Source organism: Channa argus, chromosome 11 (genome assembly GCF_033026475.1).
Source record: "Channa argus isolate prfri chromosome 11, Channa argus male v1.0, whole genome shotgun sequence".
Lineage (NCBI taxonomy): Eukaryota > Metazoa > Chordata > Actinopteri > Anabantiformes > Channidae > Channa > Channa argus.
Genome location: NC_090207.1, coordinates 17,578,979 through 17,597,622, shown reverse-complemented (window position 1 = coordinate 17,597,622; position 18,644 = coordinate 17,578,979). Strand labels below are relative to the sequence as shown.

General features: G+C 38.4%; 1 protein-coding gene across 15 annotated transcripts in view; it reads left to right on the top strand.

Annotated features, from left to right (window-relative positions):
- Positions 1-18,644, top strand: part of trpm3 (transient receptor potential cation channel, subfamily M, member 3) — a 136,527-nt gene that overhangs the window by 99,013 nt on the left and 18,870 nt on the right. For 7 of the 15 annotated variants that reach the window (XM_067520040.1, XM_067520038.1, XM_067520049.1 and 4 more), the window contains exons 9-16: positions 5,590-5,662; positions 10,172-10,272; positions 10,858-10,992; positions 11,236-11,286; positions 13,991-14,026; positions 14,171-14,311; positions 15,746-15,775; positions 16,801-17,093. In XM_067520040.1, the coding sequence (XP_067376141.1) occupies positions 5,590-5,662; positions 10,172-10,272; positions 10,858-10,992; positions 11,236-11,286; positions 13,991-14,026; positions 14,171-14,311; positions 15,746-15,775; positions 16,801-17,093 (860 nt within the window). Of the gene's footprint in view, positions 1-5,589; positions 5,663-7,809; positions 7,877-10,171; positions 10,273-10,857; positions 10,993-11,235; positions 11,287-13,990; positions 14,027-14,170; positions 14,312-15,745; positions 15,776-16,800; positions 17,094-18,644 lie in introns of those variants that run through there. The other 8 variants (XM_067520042.1, XM_067520051.1, XM_067520039.1 and 5 more) reach the window with 2 other exon arrangements.

The following is an 18,644-nucleotide window of genomic DNA, read 5'->3' as shown; positions in this document are numbered from 1 at the left end:
AGAACCCATTAAGAAAACATCTAGTTACTTGACTTGATTATGGGATGCCAATTTACGGAAAGTTTCATAAATAATAAACAGGTAAATTGCATCTGTTACTCTATACAATTCATCAGTTTTGTGCTGATTAAGTTCAAAGTAAAACAGATTAGATTACTGCTCGTTCTGTATTTCAGCAGTTTGGCTACAGTGGTTCTCTTTGCTGTCTCTCACACTTAACAGCCACTAGAAAACTACTCTGTGGTATTTTTTCATCTTGACATTACAGTGTTCATCCGTGTTTATTTCTTACATTGAGTGTATCTTGTGTTTGGCCCTTAAACTGTGCTGCTCTTAGAGGTGGTCGGCAAATGCATGTTTAACTTCATGCCTTTAACCACTAAAGGGTAGTGGTGTAACCATGTTCTACAATGGACAAGAATACATTTAAATTATATATCCTTTTTTTTGTAATTATAAATGATTAATAATAATTAGCTGATAGTTTATTATTCACATACCTAGTCACATAGAGAGACATTGTGCAGTTATTAGTCCCCTGTGATACAAATGGCTTAAAGAGGCTCCTTTCTGTTTATCTCACTGAGGTGGTTTTACCAGCCTCCTATTTTTTGGGCTGATAGGCATCACAGGGGTTCCCTCGCTCTCACTTTCTGAAAGTCACAGAGCGTATGTATGTAATATTGGATAGGGAGTAACTGTAAGACTGCAGGGGGGAAAAATGACAGACAGCTCCAGGGTCTGGTTTACCAGTTTTATTTAAAAAGTCCTCTGGATTAAATTCTTTCTATTTCTCCAGCAACATGCAAACAGTGCTTTAATACACTTACTTACTGTAAATCCTGATGACACATTAGGCATCTAATTTATTTAGGTTTTGCTTGGTGGTTTCCTGCTTGATACATTACAACACAACTTGCAATAGGTAGTAACACTTTTGAGATAAGGCTGTTATCCATGTGTCACCATGCACCATGCTGCTGAACATATTCTTCGGTCTGACCATTAGTGATTTAACTATTCTGTACCTGTTATTGTGTCTTGTAATGATGACAAAATACACGAATACAGCAAAGACACAGAAACCTATAACAAACTAAATTAAAAATGAAAAGTTGCAGTATCACATATCACAAATCATCTTATGCTTTATGCTTATGCCACAATAGATATGCATTGAAAATCATCTGTAATACCTGTTACAAAGTATCATTCTAATTTCAAAAAGCTGTGTTTCCCCTTGAATCCCACTGCAGAGTAGTGTCTAAACCATGTTCACACCCAGGTCTGGGACTGGGTCACAAAGGCAGGTTGGATAATATGCACTGACTCATTCACACTTGCAGAAAATGCAGATTTATCCTGGGTCAGTACATCAGTCTGAAGAGGGTAAGTGTGTGAGATAGAACGAGACAATGAAAGGGTGTGTTTGTTTCTGTGCCAGTACGTCTGTGCTTTCATTTTTTGGTTCTGTAGGAGCAAAGCCAAAGAGTAGGAGGAAATGAAAAAGACTATGGGTGACTGGCTGGGATAATGTATCAGAGAGGGAGAGTGTGTGTCTTCTTAAGAGGGCAAGTGAAGAGAAGGAGGAAGACTAAAGGGAGGCTGTGTCTTCTTTTTCCTTATTTTCAGCATGTTGGTTTATTCATGTAGACATTTTGTGCTTCAGCTATTTCCTTCTACCCTCTGCTTTGTTTATCATACTTAGGGCTGTTTGAACTTTATACCAAGAGGCAACAAACTTGCCATTCTAAAAACATGCACACTGATATCCATACAGTGTTTACTGTATGTGTTAATTTGCGTTGTATGTTTTTGTCGTTGTCGTACTATTATTGGAATTGACAGTTGTATTCAAGACAAAACAAAAGCAAACCAGGTCAATTAATATTGTGCAAACCCTTGAGTTTACAGATGTGAAGCATATAGGTTTTGTGTTATACAGGTGAATGAAATGCAGTTGTGAAAGAAAGATTAGGCCACATTTGTAACAATTTGTCTGAATGATCAGAGTAATTATCGTCCTCATATATGCACATCGCTTCTTTGATTTCTTCCATACAAAGGTTAAACAGTTTCACATGAGTGTCCAACAGGCCCACTGAAAAGACAAGAAGCTGCATTGTAATCAGTGCTTTTAAAATATGTGTATTCAATTCCTGTTCTAATTAGAGACAAGTGTGCCATTCTCTCTCCCTACTCTGTCCCACTAAATCCCTCACTCTTCTTCTGCGAGGGGGGGGCAAGATGACTGTCCTGGTATCTTCCAGGTTGGCATGAATATTTAGGTGCTGAATAGTCCTTATATGTTTAATTCAAATGAAATATTGAGGATGAACCACCAGTCCACAATGTTCCTCCACTCCCCTGACAAGAGAAACTACGAATGAGTAGAAGGAAAACAAGGAGAGGAAAACAGTGATTTAATGGACCATGAGAGGGAGAAGAAGATGGGGGGTGGGGGGTGCAGATGGGGGTAAAAGAGAGGATTAGAGGAAATAAGAAAATAAGTAAGAGAAGGGGAACCAAATGGTTTGAGGTACAGAGATATCAGACATGATGCCAGGAGAAAAAGAATTCCTTAACTGATTATCTGCAAAGCACTTTCTAAGTGTAAAATTTGATGAATGAGGAAACTTATTTCCCTCTTTCCCTCTTTCTTACTTTGGATGTTTTAGTGAAGAGTGTAGGCTTTTTCGTTTATCCAAGAAAATAATGAATACACATCTAAATATTTTATGCAAAAATTTAGTTTTCTTCAGATCTAAAACAATATTGCTACCATTGTTAATGTACTTCAATAGATGCTTGTGTGTGTGTGTGTGTGTGTGTGTGTGTGTGCATGTGTGTGTGTGTGTGTGTGTGTGTGTGGTGTCTGCCATGTGTCATGCTTATAGATGTAGCAGCATTAGCAGGGTCTTTGCCTGTTAAATGAAGATGAAAGCTTTCCAATTAGCTTCGCTCACTGCAGCGTGGAGAGCTTTTTTTCTGATCCTCCAAACATGTAGCTTAGCATCTAAAGATAAAGAAATCCTCTGACTCAATCCAGTCACACTGGGAAAGGTGGGGCTACCCCTTCTCTTTTCATTTCTTATGTCTTTCTTTAATTTGTCAGCGCTAAATCTCATTCCTTATGTTATCCTTTGATGTACACATGCTTCCTTTTTTTTCCGTCTCTTGTGGATCCTCCCTGATTCTACCCTTGCTGTCTTTTTCTCCTTATCGTTCCCACTTTTTCTCTTTCCCCTATATTCCTGTCAGCATAGTGTAAGTCATAAGTCAGTGCTCTGTCTCTTGCATGTTGGTGCTGAGTTAACAGCATATAAGCTACAGTATTAAACCAAGCACAGCTATCATCAACAGATTAAAAGTGTAATGTACAACACAAGTGAGTTTATGCCATGAGTATAAAACAACAACAACAACAAAACAGTAAAGCTGTTTGGCAAAACTTCGCTTATTGTAAGTACTCAATAGCACCTTTGCTTGTCAAGATGATGAAAACAGATGGAGGGAAGCTGTCTGTTTACCTTTGCACACACATATTGATGACTCTCTGCGAGATGGTTGAGATCAAATTAGCAACCGTGTATTGTCATCGAGATTCCGTTGCTTAGCCTCCATGTTGTCAGGTGTCTTTGATAACAACAGCGAATTTTCACAGGGTCACCTTGGGGGTGTGATTTGAGGATGGGAAAAGGGAGGAGGAAGTGGAGAAGACGATGAGGGTAAGACGGTGGGGGTGGGATTTAGCATGCCAGCGGGAGGTTGCTGTAAGATTAGTGGTTGGAGGTGCAGTGCATAAAGATTATCAGTGATAGAAAGACAAGTTCAGGTAAAGATGGAAAAGCCTGAAGACCAGCCAAAATCTTCTATAATTATAAGCTTTCCTCTATCACACTGGCATACGCCTTTAGTCCTGATGGCATTCTGTGTGTGTGTGTGTGTGCGTGTGTGTGTGCATTCGAGGTACTGATTCGAGGTACTGTATATGTATACCTACAGGCTGTAATAAATAAGTAGCCAAAGGAAAAGTCTGTAGTGATTCGAGAAATTAGGTTTGAACATGAATGTGCCTCCAAATATTATATAAATCTCCATCTTTCTTTATCTCTTTCTCATAGTCTGATTCTTTACAATGCAAGAACAGCTCTCTAGCAAACAACACACACAAACACAGTTCAACTGATGCCTCCCTAACCATTTTATTAACATCTGTTATTTTGAAACCTTATTCCAATACATTTTAATCTGGCCACATTATTCAACATAAAAACATGCACTGCTCTAAGTTTGCACAGAAATCCTAAACATGAACCCTACACAATAACCCTACACATTGGAACAAAAACTTGTAGGTGTCCCCAATCATCAAGACCTCTGTCAATGCCTTCACATCCACACACATACACACATACACACGTAGATGCTTCCCTTATTAGTGATTGCATTTGCAATGTATGAAACAGGTGACCCACTCCTCATTTGTCTCTTGGGAAGGAGCCAGCATGTCCTTAGCATATGGTGTAGGAATGATGAGTGAGTCAGCACGGATACTGTAAGTTATCATTGTCAAATGCATGATTTTGTGCATTTAAAGCAGATTGTCTGAAGAGAGAGAGAGGGATACAGGGTAAATGAGTAGGGTTAGCCTATGCTGCTGCTGCATTGCCCAAGGGAATGCTGCAGCAACAGCAGCACCAAAGCCTGCAGTTTCCCAGAGCTCCATAAAATAAAGCCATTTAGATGAGGAAGATGGGAGGGGAGATGAGCTGCAGGAAAGAGGGTGAGGTGGGAGGAGATAGATGACTGGATAGTAGGATTAAAGGAATAGCTTATCAGGCATTCGAAACACGCATTCTCCCATATGTGCCTCCCACAAGGTGCCCTTCATACATTCTCACATGTGAGCATGTGCCTCATTCATGTTACTATCACTTGGTTGAAAAAACAGAGAATCCAGGAAACTGTTTTTAGGTTTTTGTCTCAATGGCTTTTTATCCATTACACCATTACTTCATCTTAGCACTTAGAGTAAAATATTTCACTTAAAGATAGAAAATAACCAACATAGCAAAAGGAAAAGAACAAAAATCTTTGATAATGGAAAGTGCCATTTGATAATTTATTTAATCCCCCCTTTGTCATGGTTTTGGTCTCATTCTCCTGAGTTGCTTCCTCAGCAAATCTCTTCATTTCCTCCCTGCAGTGAGCAAGCTGTACATGAGAGTTTTGTGGTGTTCCCTGCTGAAGACATAACACAGAGAGTCTGGAGAGGGGGACATACAGTATATTATTTCTGAGTTATGCCTCTCCTTTCTCCTCCTCTCAACTCCCTCTTTTTGAGCATCTCAGCAGTAGTGGCTTTAGTGAAACAGTTCAATACAACAAATGAAAGCACTCTCACTCAAGATTTGAATGAATTTCCTTATGCCATAAGCATTGATACAGCAAACAAAAGTAAAACGGCTCAGGACTAAAGTCCATTTCAAATAGTTTGGATCCTGTAGAGTTAAAGCATGTTTCTCTCACTCTTTTTGTCTGTCTCACCTTCCCTCCATTCTGTCTCGCTTTCTCATTGTCTCCCAGATAACAGTTTTCCGGATGGGGTCGGAGGGTCATCAAGACATTGACCTTGCCATCCTCACTGCATTACTCAAAGGTGGGTGTGTTTATTTATGTACAGTATGTGTGCTGGAGCATAAGTGTAGTGTAAGTGATTTCAATTTCACAGCCACGCTGCGGGCCTGTTGTTATTTGGGACTTTCTCTACATAATAGAAGATGATATCATTTCAGAAAGCATTCCACACACTGTCCTAGTTTATGTCCCTGTTCAAAGAACACAAGATTTTTTTTTTCAGTTTATAACTGAGAAATATAATATAGTCATCTGTGGGGTTTTTTATCTCAGCTAATGGCCCCTTTAATCAATTTTTAGTCGTGCAGGGCAGGAAGCCAAGCTCCTAGTGTCACTCTTGATATTATTAGCTTATCAAACAATGGTTTACCTATAGATTTAACAAAAACCATTGTTCGTGTCTAATATAAGTGCAGTGTTCACTGGTTCAGTCCTTTAACAAAAATAACAGATTTTTTTTTAAATATTAGTTTTACTAGCATGTCTGGCATATAACATAATAAAATCATAAAGATTTGATCATTTTCTTCTGATTAAAAAAATGACATATAATATTTTAATTTAATGAGCAGCAGACAGATCAGGCAGATTGTATTACTTTTGGACAGCCTAGCTGTTTTCCTCTAATTCCCTGGTTATGCTAAGTGAAGTTGACTGACCACTGGCTCTAACTTATTCAACAGCTTTTTACCTCTTGGCATTTGGCATTTGTAAACATTTCACAAAATATCAAACTATTCTTTAAATGTGAGGATGTTGTTGCTATATTGGTATATATATAACTAGCTATCATGTTGCTATCAGTGAGTTCAATTTCGAATTTTGTATGCTAATAAAACCTTAATACGAAAGCAGCACCTGCAGAATAATTAAGTAGTGTGAACACAGCCGTTTATTAACTCTGTGTCCAGAGACAAATAATTACAGCAAGGCACTTATAGTCACCAATGAATTATGAGAAGTGCCATCTCTTTTGGGGCTTTTCTTTTAAAGTATGTATTTCAATTGAATTTTTATTTACAAAATGTATTGCTCATCAGGTCAATAATTATTTTTAAAAAGGGAATGCTGAACTAACAATACATTGTCATTCCAGATAAGACATTTACTTCTACGTCTAACAAGTTCTTAAATGATGATTTCACCAGTTTTCAACTTTCTATGTCTCTAATCAGCTTTCTATGGCTTTAGATAATGGTGTAAATGTACAATAATGCTTTTAAACTTCCCTCTGACTTCACTATATTAAAATATTCCACTGCTTATATTATTATCTTTTTCATCATTAGGAGTTCAGATGATGTAATCTTGGGGAGCTCTGGGAAAGCAGGTTGACCATGATAACAAACTCCATAGTATTAGTAACAATATAACACAATCTAAACTGAAGGCTCCTTTCAAGTGATGTCATCTGGAGGCATTTGTTTACCATCCATGCAAATTATCATTTAAATGCCACTAGCTGTGTTGGTTTCCTTCTGCCACATGTCACACCACAACGCATGGAAAATAACAAATCAGCATAGTAACAGCAAAACGATGCATGAAACTGAAAAATGACACAGGAAAATATACAGTTAGCAGATGTTCTGAATCTTGGACTGCTGAAAAATGTTATATGCAGAATTGAAAAATTAAGTGCAGAAATAGCATTTTAACTCAACCTCCATGGTTCCCAATCCTCCAACTTATTTCCAACTTCATTGTTTCCCATGCCCAAGCCACCCCTCCCCACACGCACAGAGGATTATAGATCTATACTTTCGATTAGTTGTTCAGTAGCTTTCATTGATCACAGTTGCTCTTGCCTCTGCAAGGAATATGTAAACACACAGTTGTGTGTGTATAAAGGAACACTGAGCCCTGTGGGAGTGCTTAGCAGTTCATAGAATATGATCGACTATCTCAAAAACTGTACCTCACAGAAACATTTTTTTCCACAGAGGTTGACGAGGAGACGAAGCTAGTAGAGACTGAAGAGATCGAAAGTGAAAGAGAAACATGTTTTACATAATTTATGTAAATCATGTTAAGTTGAATAGTTTCTTTGACCCATGCTTCACTCCTGGATCTTTATTTCCATCTCAGAATCTCTCACACATGCTTTCTGTTTATTTCATCTGTTGATCAATCCATCATTTGTTTTCTTTCTTTTAACTTTCTTTTTAGATGACAAGGAAAAAGGAAACAAGGAATAGAGAGGAACATTAGGAAAAAAGACAAAAAATGCTTTATGGTAAACAGCATGATGGTCCTTTTACATGCAAGTCTCATTCTGCAGCTAAGTGAATGATACACGTTAAGGCTTTTAGTGTAAAATGAATCAGTAACATCCTGCCTGAGAGCTTTTTGAAAACGTTGGATTAGACTTTTTTGCTGAAGAATTGAGCTACCGCCTGAAGCTCAACAAACCAGATTCCTAAGCAGGAATACACAGTGAGAGGGGAACAGAGCAGGAGCAGCACTGAGAGTGTGAGCCTTTGCGGGTGAATGAGAGAGAGTGCGAACAGTGAAGGAAGGAAACTGCAGTTACACGGTGTAACAGAGGGGAGATTGGTGTAATTGATTGTCTGCTGTCGGAAGTAGTCAGTGTGCGTAAGATTGGGTTCATAAAGTCCATCGTCTGCAGTTCAAGCTCCCCGTAGGCATGAAACCACAGGTCTTTGATAAAGTTAGGCCACCCTGCCTTTGAACATACACCCCACTTCACTAAAGTGCTTATTAGTGAGCTCTGCATTTAATTAGCAGGGTTGTGTCTGAACTTACACCTTTATCCTCCAGCAATGCTGTGAAGGCCTTAAAGTCAGACAAAGTACTATTTAAAGGGATAAAACCGGTGTGCTTATTAAATATTAGTCATGTCTACACACAAGGGGTTATTATAATACTTTATTTTATGCTGGATTTGTGTGAAGTGTGAAATAAGTAGTTTTTTCTTTCTCCTCTGCACTTCCCCTAGCTACCCCCAATGTAATAGTTAACGTGAACAGCACACTGTGTTTTATCTTAGTTCTTGATGGTCAACAATGTTTGAAATGTGTCGCAAAAGCAGCTACAAATAATCTGTGTCTGACTATAACAGTTTAACTGCAATTGCTTTCATTCTAATATTTTACACTGAAGCTGAATGAATGAAAAATCATGAGGTTTATTTTAATTTAAAACATTCAAATTTTCATATTTCTCCATTCCACCAGCTATTGCTCTGTCTCACAGTCATCTAAGCCCTTGTGAGATACTTGCAGTTTGAACTACTTGACATTATTGCTGTGACACAAAGGTGCAAGTTATCCTTAAAGCTCATCATAATCATTTCTTTCCCCCTGAAGAGAAACAGATGGGAAATGTCCCTTCAAAGAATTAAATCATGGACATTTTAATACTAGTATGCAGTAAGCCCCCAGGACATGCCACGACAGCCCATTCCCCTCCCCAGCTGTGCAGTGTCGGTCCAAGCCTGGTAGAAATTGAGGAGGGTTGCGTCAGGAAGGGCATCCGGTGTAAAAACGGTGCCAAATCAACATGCGGACAATGATCCGCTGCGGTGACCCTGAACTCACAGGATAAGACGAAATGACATTCAATTCAGTATCATTTTATCTTTAATGTCAGGATGCCACTGGATCTTGTAAACAGGATGTCTTTTTGCTTGTCTTTACTTTCAAATGTGTTGCAGTGAGCTAATTGGATCTGTCCATGTGCTGCTTTTTGAGCCTTTTGTCCAAATTATTATATACACTATTTCTCCTTCCTGCCTCAATGCTGTATGTACTACAGTTATTTTCTTCCCCATAAATATGTTGTGGGCATGTGGTGTTACCAGAAAACCAGAAAACTGTAAATGGTGTTCTTAAAGCAACAAAGCCCAAATTTTATGCAGGGATGATTCAAGTGTAATGATACATCAAAGACCAAAGCTGTCATCCACTAACGCAAAGACATTTTCTTTTCTACAGAAACACATGACAGGCACATATAAATACATAGAGGAACAGAGCAGATGCTTTGCACGCAGACAGGGAAACACAAGTAGCCATAAGGGCAAAGATTTACCAAGCCTGAAGATGTATTGCCTGCAGTGCTCAAACATTGTCCTTAGCTCCGGCACTTTAATATTGGAGATAGCTTTCCTTAGTCGGCAGAAATGGCTCCTCATCTCTACAACATTAGATCTGGGCAGTCCCACTATAATCAAGTACAAGTCAAATAACAGCTGACAACAGCTTCAAATGAATAGTTTTATCTTTTCCTAATCAAAACTACACAATTGAAGAAGCTGCAGTCACAATATCTCTCACCCCACTGGTACTTTACATTGATTCACCATTAATACCGACATAAACACTGTGAAATACAGTATAAGAAAACATGTTTTTCAATAGCTGCTTCTCACCTAAGATTAAACAACATCATATGTAGTGTAAAGAGAATGTGAGCATGTAAAGAGAACTAATAAATATCTAACTTACTCTAGAGTTTGTATCAGTGTTGAAAATGACATTTATTTATAAAATACTTTATCCTCTCTCAGGTGCCAATGCTTCCGCTCCTGACCAGCTGAGTTTGGCTCTGGCATGGAACAGAGTGGACATTGCCCGCAGTCAGATTTTCATCTACGGACAGCAGTGGCCTGTAAGATCAACAAAGCTTGTTACACATTATATAGCAGATATTGTGACCGTACTCAAAAGGGCTTTTTTAAGCATTGTGTGTTTCAGTCTTGAATTGAACTTAATTGGTTACGTAATGAACAAAAATTATAGAGCATACTAGAAATTCAATTGAAAATGTGTCATCTTAGGACAAAATAACTTGATTAATAGGAAAAAGGTGATACTTTTAGCTTTTAAAGCAATTGTGATGCAGAAAGCAACTCAGTATAAGTCATGGGTGATTGGATCCGAAAATGGTTGCATACTGTATAATAATCACAGACTGTTGTGGTTATCTGTGAGCATAATTGGAAAGTATGCATTCCTTGTGGTTTTTGAACTTTAGATTTTGAAACTGTCAGTTTCAGCTTTCTTTATATTGGTTGTGTGCTGTATGAAGGCATAAGATATGATAGAGAAAATGCAGGAAACAATATAAATAGATATTAAAATGATACAGTTATTGTGGCTCCACTCACATCTTTAGTGAAAGGAATAGTGTTTTATTAATCCTGTATAGTTTGTAGTACAGTGTATGGTATCACCATAAAATCATGTGCCTTAGGTTGGTTCCCTGGAGCAGGCAATGTTGGACGCATTAGTTCTGGACAGAGTGGACTTTGTCAAGCTTCTGATTGAAAATGGAGTCAGTATGCACCGTTTCCTCACACTTTCCAGACTGGAGGAGCTCTACAATACGGTAATAACAAGTGTGCATAAATGCATCATAAATATAATGCTGCATCGTATAGTTGTAGCACACAATTAAACAGCTTCTTTTGGCAAATGTTTTTAATACTGAGTTTCACAGGGAAATGTTGATTGAAAGCTTGCTTGCATGAAACATACTAAGCTGCTAGAGAACAAGTTTGTACTACTGATGTGACCAGTGAACATAATATACTACTGTGTCTGATTTTTATAAATTTCTTTCTCCCAACAGAGACATGGACCATCCAATACACTGTATCACCTTGTCAGAGATGTCAAAAAGGTATGCGCATCATTGCCGTTTCTCTCCCTCTGTGGCTGTGTAAAGTATGGCAATGTTGGCTTGGGTGTGTGTTTTAAAGAAGACATGTTTGACTTAGTAGAGTTTCAGTTGCTTTTTTGCAATGTGTGCTGTTACTCTGTTTGCAGTTTGTGTGTCTACATTTTCTAGCCTCGTTGCTGTTAACTGCAAATGGAGGCTAGCTTTTCTCTTTCAGCTGGAGTTGCTGGCTGCAGTGGCTGCATAGAGCTGTGCACGACTTTCATCCCTCCCATGACTCTTCAGCAATTTACTCTGTTCTTTCTCTAAGGCAAACACTGCCATATTAAACAAACACTGCATGTATTAAACATTGTTTTATCCACAGAACTTTGAAATTGAACAAACTGAGGCCACAGTGGAACTGCTGTGAGGCTGACTCTGTAGACCCAGATTCCATGTGTTTTTATTTGTATTATTAATGCCATTAATAAGTGTAGTTCTTTTTGATTTGTAGCTATTTGTTTTATATTAACCTGCACAGAAGTGTTCTGCTTAAGGAGGAACTATCATCTTTCAGTAACTCAAAAAAGTTCAACACTATCCTTAATATTGTTTTCTGCTCATCTATAGCATTTCAATGATTACTGCTGAAAAGAAAACTGCATCCTAGAGTTTTGCATTAAGCACATGTATGCCAATTGGGGTGATCCAACTGTTGATAGATAATGTAGAGGTCATGGGTTACTGAGTGAACTAATGCTGCACACTCCTCTGGGAGTCCCTGGAAAGACTCTACTGTATTTGTATTCACTCTTTCCTTTACCTACTCTCTGACTTTGAATGCATCACTGATCTCTAGTTGGCACACATAGAATATATAACTGATGATGCATGACATCTCACTACATCATTTCATAAACATGCAAACACACTGTAGTGCATGGCAGAACATTACCATCTTATTTTTGCAAAGCTCTGTTTAACTGTCACAGTGTAGCTGAATGTTTGTATGTTATTGTTGCAGTATGATGCTTATTAGATTATCCATGGACTAAGACAGCATAATGTCACTGCTTTGTTTTTGTTCCTCTTCTGTAGATTGTTACTGTCACCAGTACTTGATTTTGATCAGATGCAGGTGTTGTACTAATAAAAGCTGCAAGGGCTGGTGAAGGTCACTATCTGGTTTAATTTGGTGTTTTCATTAGGTTGTGTGAAAGCTGGGTGAGAAAACACAGAATCCCAGAGATGGGCTGGTGGACTCCAGCTGCCAAAGCAGAAATTGGTTTTCCTGTAGAGTAAATGAACAATGCAGTTACGTGGCCAAAGGTTTGTAGCAATACACCATGGGCCTTGAGTTTCACATTTAAAAGAGGGCTATCGGGGATGTTTAAAGAACAATTTTACTTTTGCTAATTGAAAATATGAGCAGAAAGAAATGAGCTGGAATATTTGGGTACATTGGTTCTGTAGGCCATTGGCTGACATGAGAACTGGGACTGAGAAACACTGGTGTACAGTGCATTAGATATTTGAATATGGTCTGTATTGTAATTGTAACTGACATTATCTATACGTTTAGCAAAAGATGACACCTCAACAAAAGTAACTCATCAGGCTACCTATGATGGCAGGGAAGAGAGTTTTTCAGTACAGCAGGTTCCTTATTACTAAATAAGCCAGAATACAGAGTTTACCAACCACACTGGGAATTGAAAACTGAACAGTCGATGTGCTTAAAGTTTTATAGACAGAAGTGTAAACAAACAGTTATTAGCTTAAGCTTCACCACCAAAGAGAATTGAAGTAAGGCTCTGCTAACCACATGGTGCATTCAGTGCAATGGGGAGATAGTAGTATCTGACCTACCTCTGGCCTACAGGGGTTTGGCAGCAGTGCTGCCAGGCTTTATGGCCATTGAAATTAAAATTATGAAATTGAATCATTGGATATGAAGGTTGGCCAGGAATGAGTTGGACAGAGATGATTCTCTCTAGGATCCCTCATATAAATGAAGAGAATGAAAATGGTATCAGGGTGGGTGTAAAGCCATGCAAGGTAATTGGAGTAGCTCAAAGGAACAGTGGGATTCAGGATAATGACTGCAGAATCTGGGGTAGATGTTGGGGGCACGATTAGGAGCAGCAAGTGTTGACAGGATTGTAGTTCTCACGCAAAATGAAATCTATTTTAATAGTGATTATCTTCTTGCTATTTTCCCTCTTTTCAAGTGAGTGAGTCATTACCAGTTTCTCTATTCCTCTCTTTAAGACTACATTGAACCTCACTGAGAAGATCTCATTATTACCATAAGGGAAACATTTATAACAAATCATCCATTTTTTTAGACTCTTTAATTGTCCTCAAAGAATATTTTCATATTGCACTCGAACTTTCAATTGCACCTCATATTCTGTTCTTCTAATAAATTTAAGAGAATATGTTACAGCTTGGAGCTTTAAACTTTGAAGATAAATACCTGAAACTGCAATCTGTATATGCTTCAACCAAATTTACTGATACATTGTGCAGGTATGGTACAACTTTCTACATTCAAACAAAGACCAAAGTTCCAGCTATCAAAAAATAAACTAAACCACAGTCATGTTGGGACAACGCTTTATTGAGGAGTTGGAAGAGAGATCTCAGAGGTTCTGTGTATCTCATCACCCCTGCCCTTGTTTATAGTGTGGTTTACTTACTGACATTGTGTGTTTTTTCCAAGCGAGAATATCCAGGGTTCAGTTGGATCTACTTCAAGGTGAATCCGAAAATCACGTTTTCTTTTATAGCTGAAAACAGTTTGACATGGATATGTTTTTATTCTTTATGTCCCTCTTGCTTTCCTTCCTGTATTAATCAGTTAGCATGGGTTGGTAACTGTTGACACTGTCTGGTTTTCCAGGGAAACCTTCCTCCGGACTACCGAATCAGCCTCATCGACATCGGACTGGTCATTGAATACCTCATGGGTGGGGCATATCGGTGTAACTACACCAGGAAACGGTTCAGAACTCTATACCACAACCTCTTTGGACCCAAGAGGGTGAGTGAAAGATTCCTTAGCAATCCAATTACTTATTGAATTTTAACACTAACATCTAGGAATTTTTAATCTCAGTAATGACAGGAATACAATCAGTGCAACTAGCCTCATGATCAAATTTGCCCCGGAAAGCTAAAATGGATAACATAAGCAGTGTATGAGATGTGATAACTGTTAGTATTATACTGTTGTATTTTGACTTTAAAATTGAAGGTGGATTTTCTTTGATCAGAAAATCAAAGAATCCGTAAGTAAGTAATTCAATAAAGCTTACTAACACCTTTAGGCATACTGCTAATAGTACCAGATTGTCTTCGAGGTGATGGCAAATTCTGTAGGTCTGCATATCTCAGCCAGACTTCTCTAACCTAAAACCCAGACACTGAAATAGCATTTAAAAAACGTCAACATAACATTAAGGGATTAGTTGTACAGCTGATTTTGTAGAGCTGTCACTAAATCCATCTGATCATGGTGCTGTTCACACAGAAGTCATTTTCCCATTATTCTTCATTTCCACATCAAGTAGGGTGGCCATGCAATGTATTATTGCCTTGATGCAACCCGCCATCCATCTAGTGGCTCTTTTATCATGAGCCATAATAACCACAAGAATATACTGTAAACACATCGCTCCAGCCACCATTGAAACTCCTCTCACTGATTACACGCTTTCAACCAAAGTGGGAAAACTCATTACTCAAATTGTGTAATGCTGTTTCATTATTGTGCATTTTTCTAAACACATACTGTACATGATAATGTATTCATTGATGTTCTGTTGTTCTGATATATATGTTATAAGTCAAAAAAATTATATTTGATAGTGTACCTTTGTGTTTCCATATTTGAAAGTGTGTGTATGTAGTTATCTTATTGTATGTCTGCCATGGCAGCAACAAAGCAGCTGAAAAGACGCAGCGAAGGAACAGCATGGAGACACAGGCAAAAAAAGGGAGAGAAAAAGATGGGGAGTCAGTTTCAATGTAACTGTGATTTTCTAGATTAAATGAATGTGTACATACATGCACACACACAAACAAATGTTACCTAAGAACAAAGCCTTGAAATAGATGCAGATATAAAAAAAAAAAAAAACACTGGACACTATTGCTATTTTTACCAATAGAGACGATGGTTTATGAATGCATAATTCATACATGCCCTGCTTTAATTAAGATACACAGTACAGTGCCAAACGCACAAATACATTTTGCATTAATACATGCAAAATGCTACATGCATAAGAGATTGTTGCTGCGTATATACAAAAAATGCCAAACCCTAATTTTTTAAACTTAACATAATAATGTGATTGAATCTGTCTTTCAGTCAGTTAGTTTATGCTGTGTTGTGTCTATAGAGGACGTTGCTCTGTAAAACAAATTCGACAAGGCCTTTTTCTTTTTGTTTATGTTTTTGTTGCTTCTCTAGCCCAAAGCCCTGAAACTGCTGGGGATGGAGGTGAGTGTTGATCCCATCAAAGTTGTTGTTCAGTCCTTCCTTCACTGTTACTGTCTCTCATCTAAAACTCAGTCTTCTCTCATGAAGCATGTGCTAAGTGTATAGCCAGTGTGTGCTGTGTCTTGCAGTCTTTGACAGAAAGACCTTGAGGCATATTTTATTTATTTTATTGCCAATCTGCATAGATTTCATAGTTATTTTCATTTCACATATTCATCAGATTTATAATAAAAACCCAGTCATGGACATATAAAGTGTAATAGCTCCAGACACATTAATTGTATGTAGATATCTCTTTTGATACATACTGTGACGTGTCCCCACTGTAAAGCATTTATCACAGCATGCATCTTCAGTTTCTTAGAGATACTTACATCTGAAGTGAATGGCTGTGTGTGTGTATTGCCTTGTTTCATTTATTCCTACTTTTTTATGCCAGTTTATAAGATAATTGGTATGGCAATGTAATCATAAAACATGAGTATTGATTATTGAAATGTATGGTGCTACGGTCATGTCTACCTGTTAAATCACAAACGTAATGCAGCCTACTAAAATGCAACTGGCAGTGTCGGTCACCAGGAACGGTAAGCAAACCTGGAGAAATATCTAGTGTTTTGTTTTTTGTTTTTTTAAACAAAAAAGGTCAAACAAAAAGTAAACTGCATTATACTATCAACAATTAAAATTCTATGAGAAGATTTTATGAAAAGTTATATGAAACCGCATCTGCTATAGGTTTTCTAAATTGTTCTGTTTATGACAGTTAGTGCCTTCTCTTGTCTCGGTCTTACCAACCCCTTTAATAAATATGATCCAGGTATTTTAGACATTTGTTTAATGTGGGCAATCTCAGAGCCGCTTTTCCTGGGCGCCATTTGGAATCACCCAAGGACTGAATTCATCTACTGCATCTGTATGCAGCTCAGAATGAGCACAGAACAAAAACATGAAATTCCTTGGAAAATATCTACATGGATGATTCTTTCTTTCCACCCCTCTTACCTGATATGGATCTCCACCAGGATGACATGCCAATCCGCAGAGGTCGCCAGAAGACAACACGTAAACGAGAGGAGGAGGTGGACATTGATTTAGATGACCCAGAAATCAACCACTTCCCTTTCCCTTTCCATGAGCTGATGGTGTGGGCTGTGCTAATGAAACGTCAGAAGATGGCACTGTTCTTTTGGCAGCATGGAGAAGAGGCCATGGCCAAGGCCTTGGTCGCCTGTAAGCTTTGTAAGGCCATGGCACACGAAGCCTCCGAGAACGACATGGTGGATGACATCTCCCAGGAGCTGAACCATAACTCCAGGTGGGTGTCATGAATGATACACCTACACATTAAGCCATCTTTGCTTGTATGGTTTTCAAAAGAACATTTCAATGTGATTTTGCATTCATAAGCAGGGCTTGGAAATATCTCTGCACTAAGTGATCAATGTAAGCTTGAGTGGGTAGTTTAGATGTGCATGTTTACCCCCTGACTTAAGCACATAAAGCCAGATACACTCACAGAAACACACACAAACACACAAACATTCTCTCCCCCCATCTCTTCCTCACTTAATTTAGACGACCTCAGTGTCCCATGGGATGTAAAAGGACATATAGCAGTCTAATAGCATACATTGCAGTATGCATGTTGCATCATTAGCTAAGGATATGCATTTGAGATGAAGGTTATTATCTAGAGATGAGAATTCTGGCTGCAGACATAACTGGTAATTAGGAGTAAAAATGTTCAGATGCTACAAGCCCAGCTACGTCAACCCAGCCACCTCCCCAGTGCACACATACAGTCAAAGAACAGCTTTAGAGGGCTCATTTAACTACATACATTTTTCTATTTTCGTATAATCGTGTAATGACTTGTGTTTGCAATGTTTGTGAACATTCTTCTGTATGTTTGTACGCTTAGGTGTGTGTGTGTGTGTGTGTTTATATTCATCTGAACCTGAGGGATATTTGTGTGAACTAACATTATGTGTGAAGGGTCATGCATTAATTCCTATTTTATGTGAGAAGATCTTGCTAGCATGGTACTTGTGAATATCCTCTAAAAAGACATTGCTAAGTTCACTTTTTAGAAGTTTATATGTTATAAAACCACGTATAGGCAAAAACTCATCCATCCACTTATGGAACACTGTTCCACTGTATTCTGCTGTGCACTGTACCGGTGACACCGTGAGCTGTGTTTTCTTTTTTTTTGGTTTGTTTTTAATATTGAAAACCCCAGCTGTGTTAGCTCTTTGTTATACCCATTAAAATACACAGGTCGGATTTCCTGTATAGTGAAATATTGGACTGTGTATTTTTGTGTGCGTGTGCATGTGGTTGTGTGTCTGTGTAAAATTATGTCCTTTCAGTGGCTGACAATAGGTTGAATCTCAGAATATTGATTGGCGTTTTTAGTGTCTGAAAGAAGAGGTTTTAAAGTGCTCGAGCAAGGAGGAGTGGCTCTTAATGTTTGTTTGCAATTCTCAATGGTTGATATTGTGAAGTTGTGTTAAGGGATGTGTGAGTGTGTGTTTAGGTGTGTGTGTGTGTGTGTGTGTGGGGGGGGGGGGGGTTGAATGTGTCTGTGTGTATGCTCAGAGCATTTCCTCCACACCTTCTATTCCATCCCAGTAAGAATGTCGACCTTCCTTGCTGTTTACATGTGTTTACTTGTTGTTTAAATGTGGTATACATGTCACAAAGGATGTTGCTTATGTGCTGTTTTATTATTTATGTGTGTGTGTGTGTGTGTGTGTGTGTGTGTGTGTGTGTGTGTGTGTGTGCGTGCGTGCGTGCGTGCGTGCATGTGCGTGTGTATGTGTTTGTGTGTGTGTGTGTGCCTATGCAGATTTAGCTCATCCAA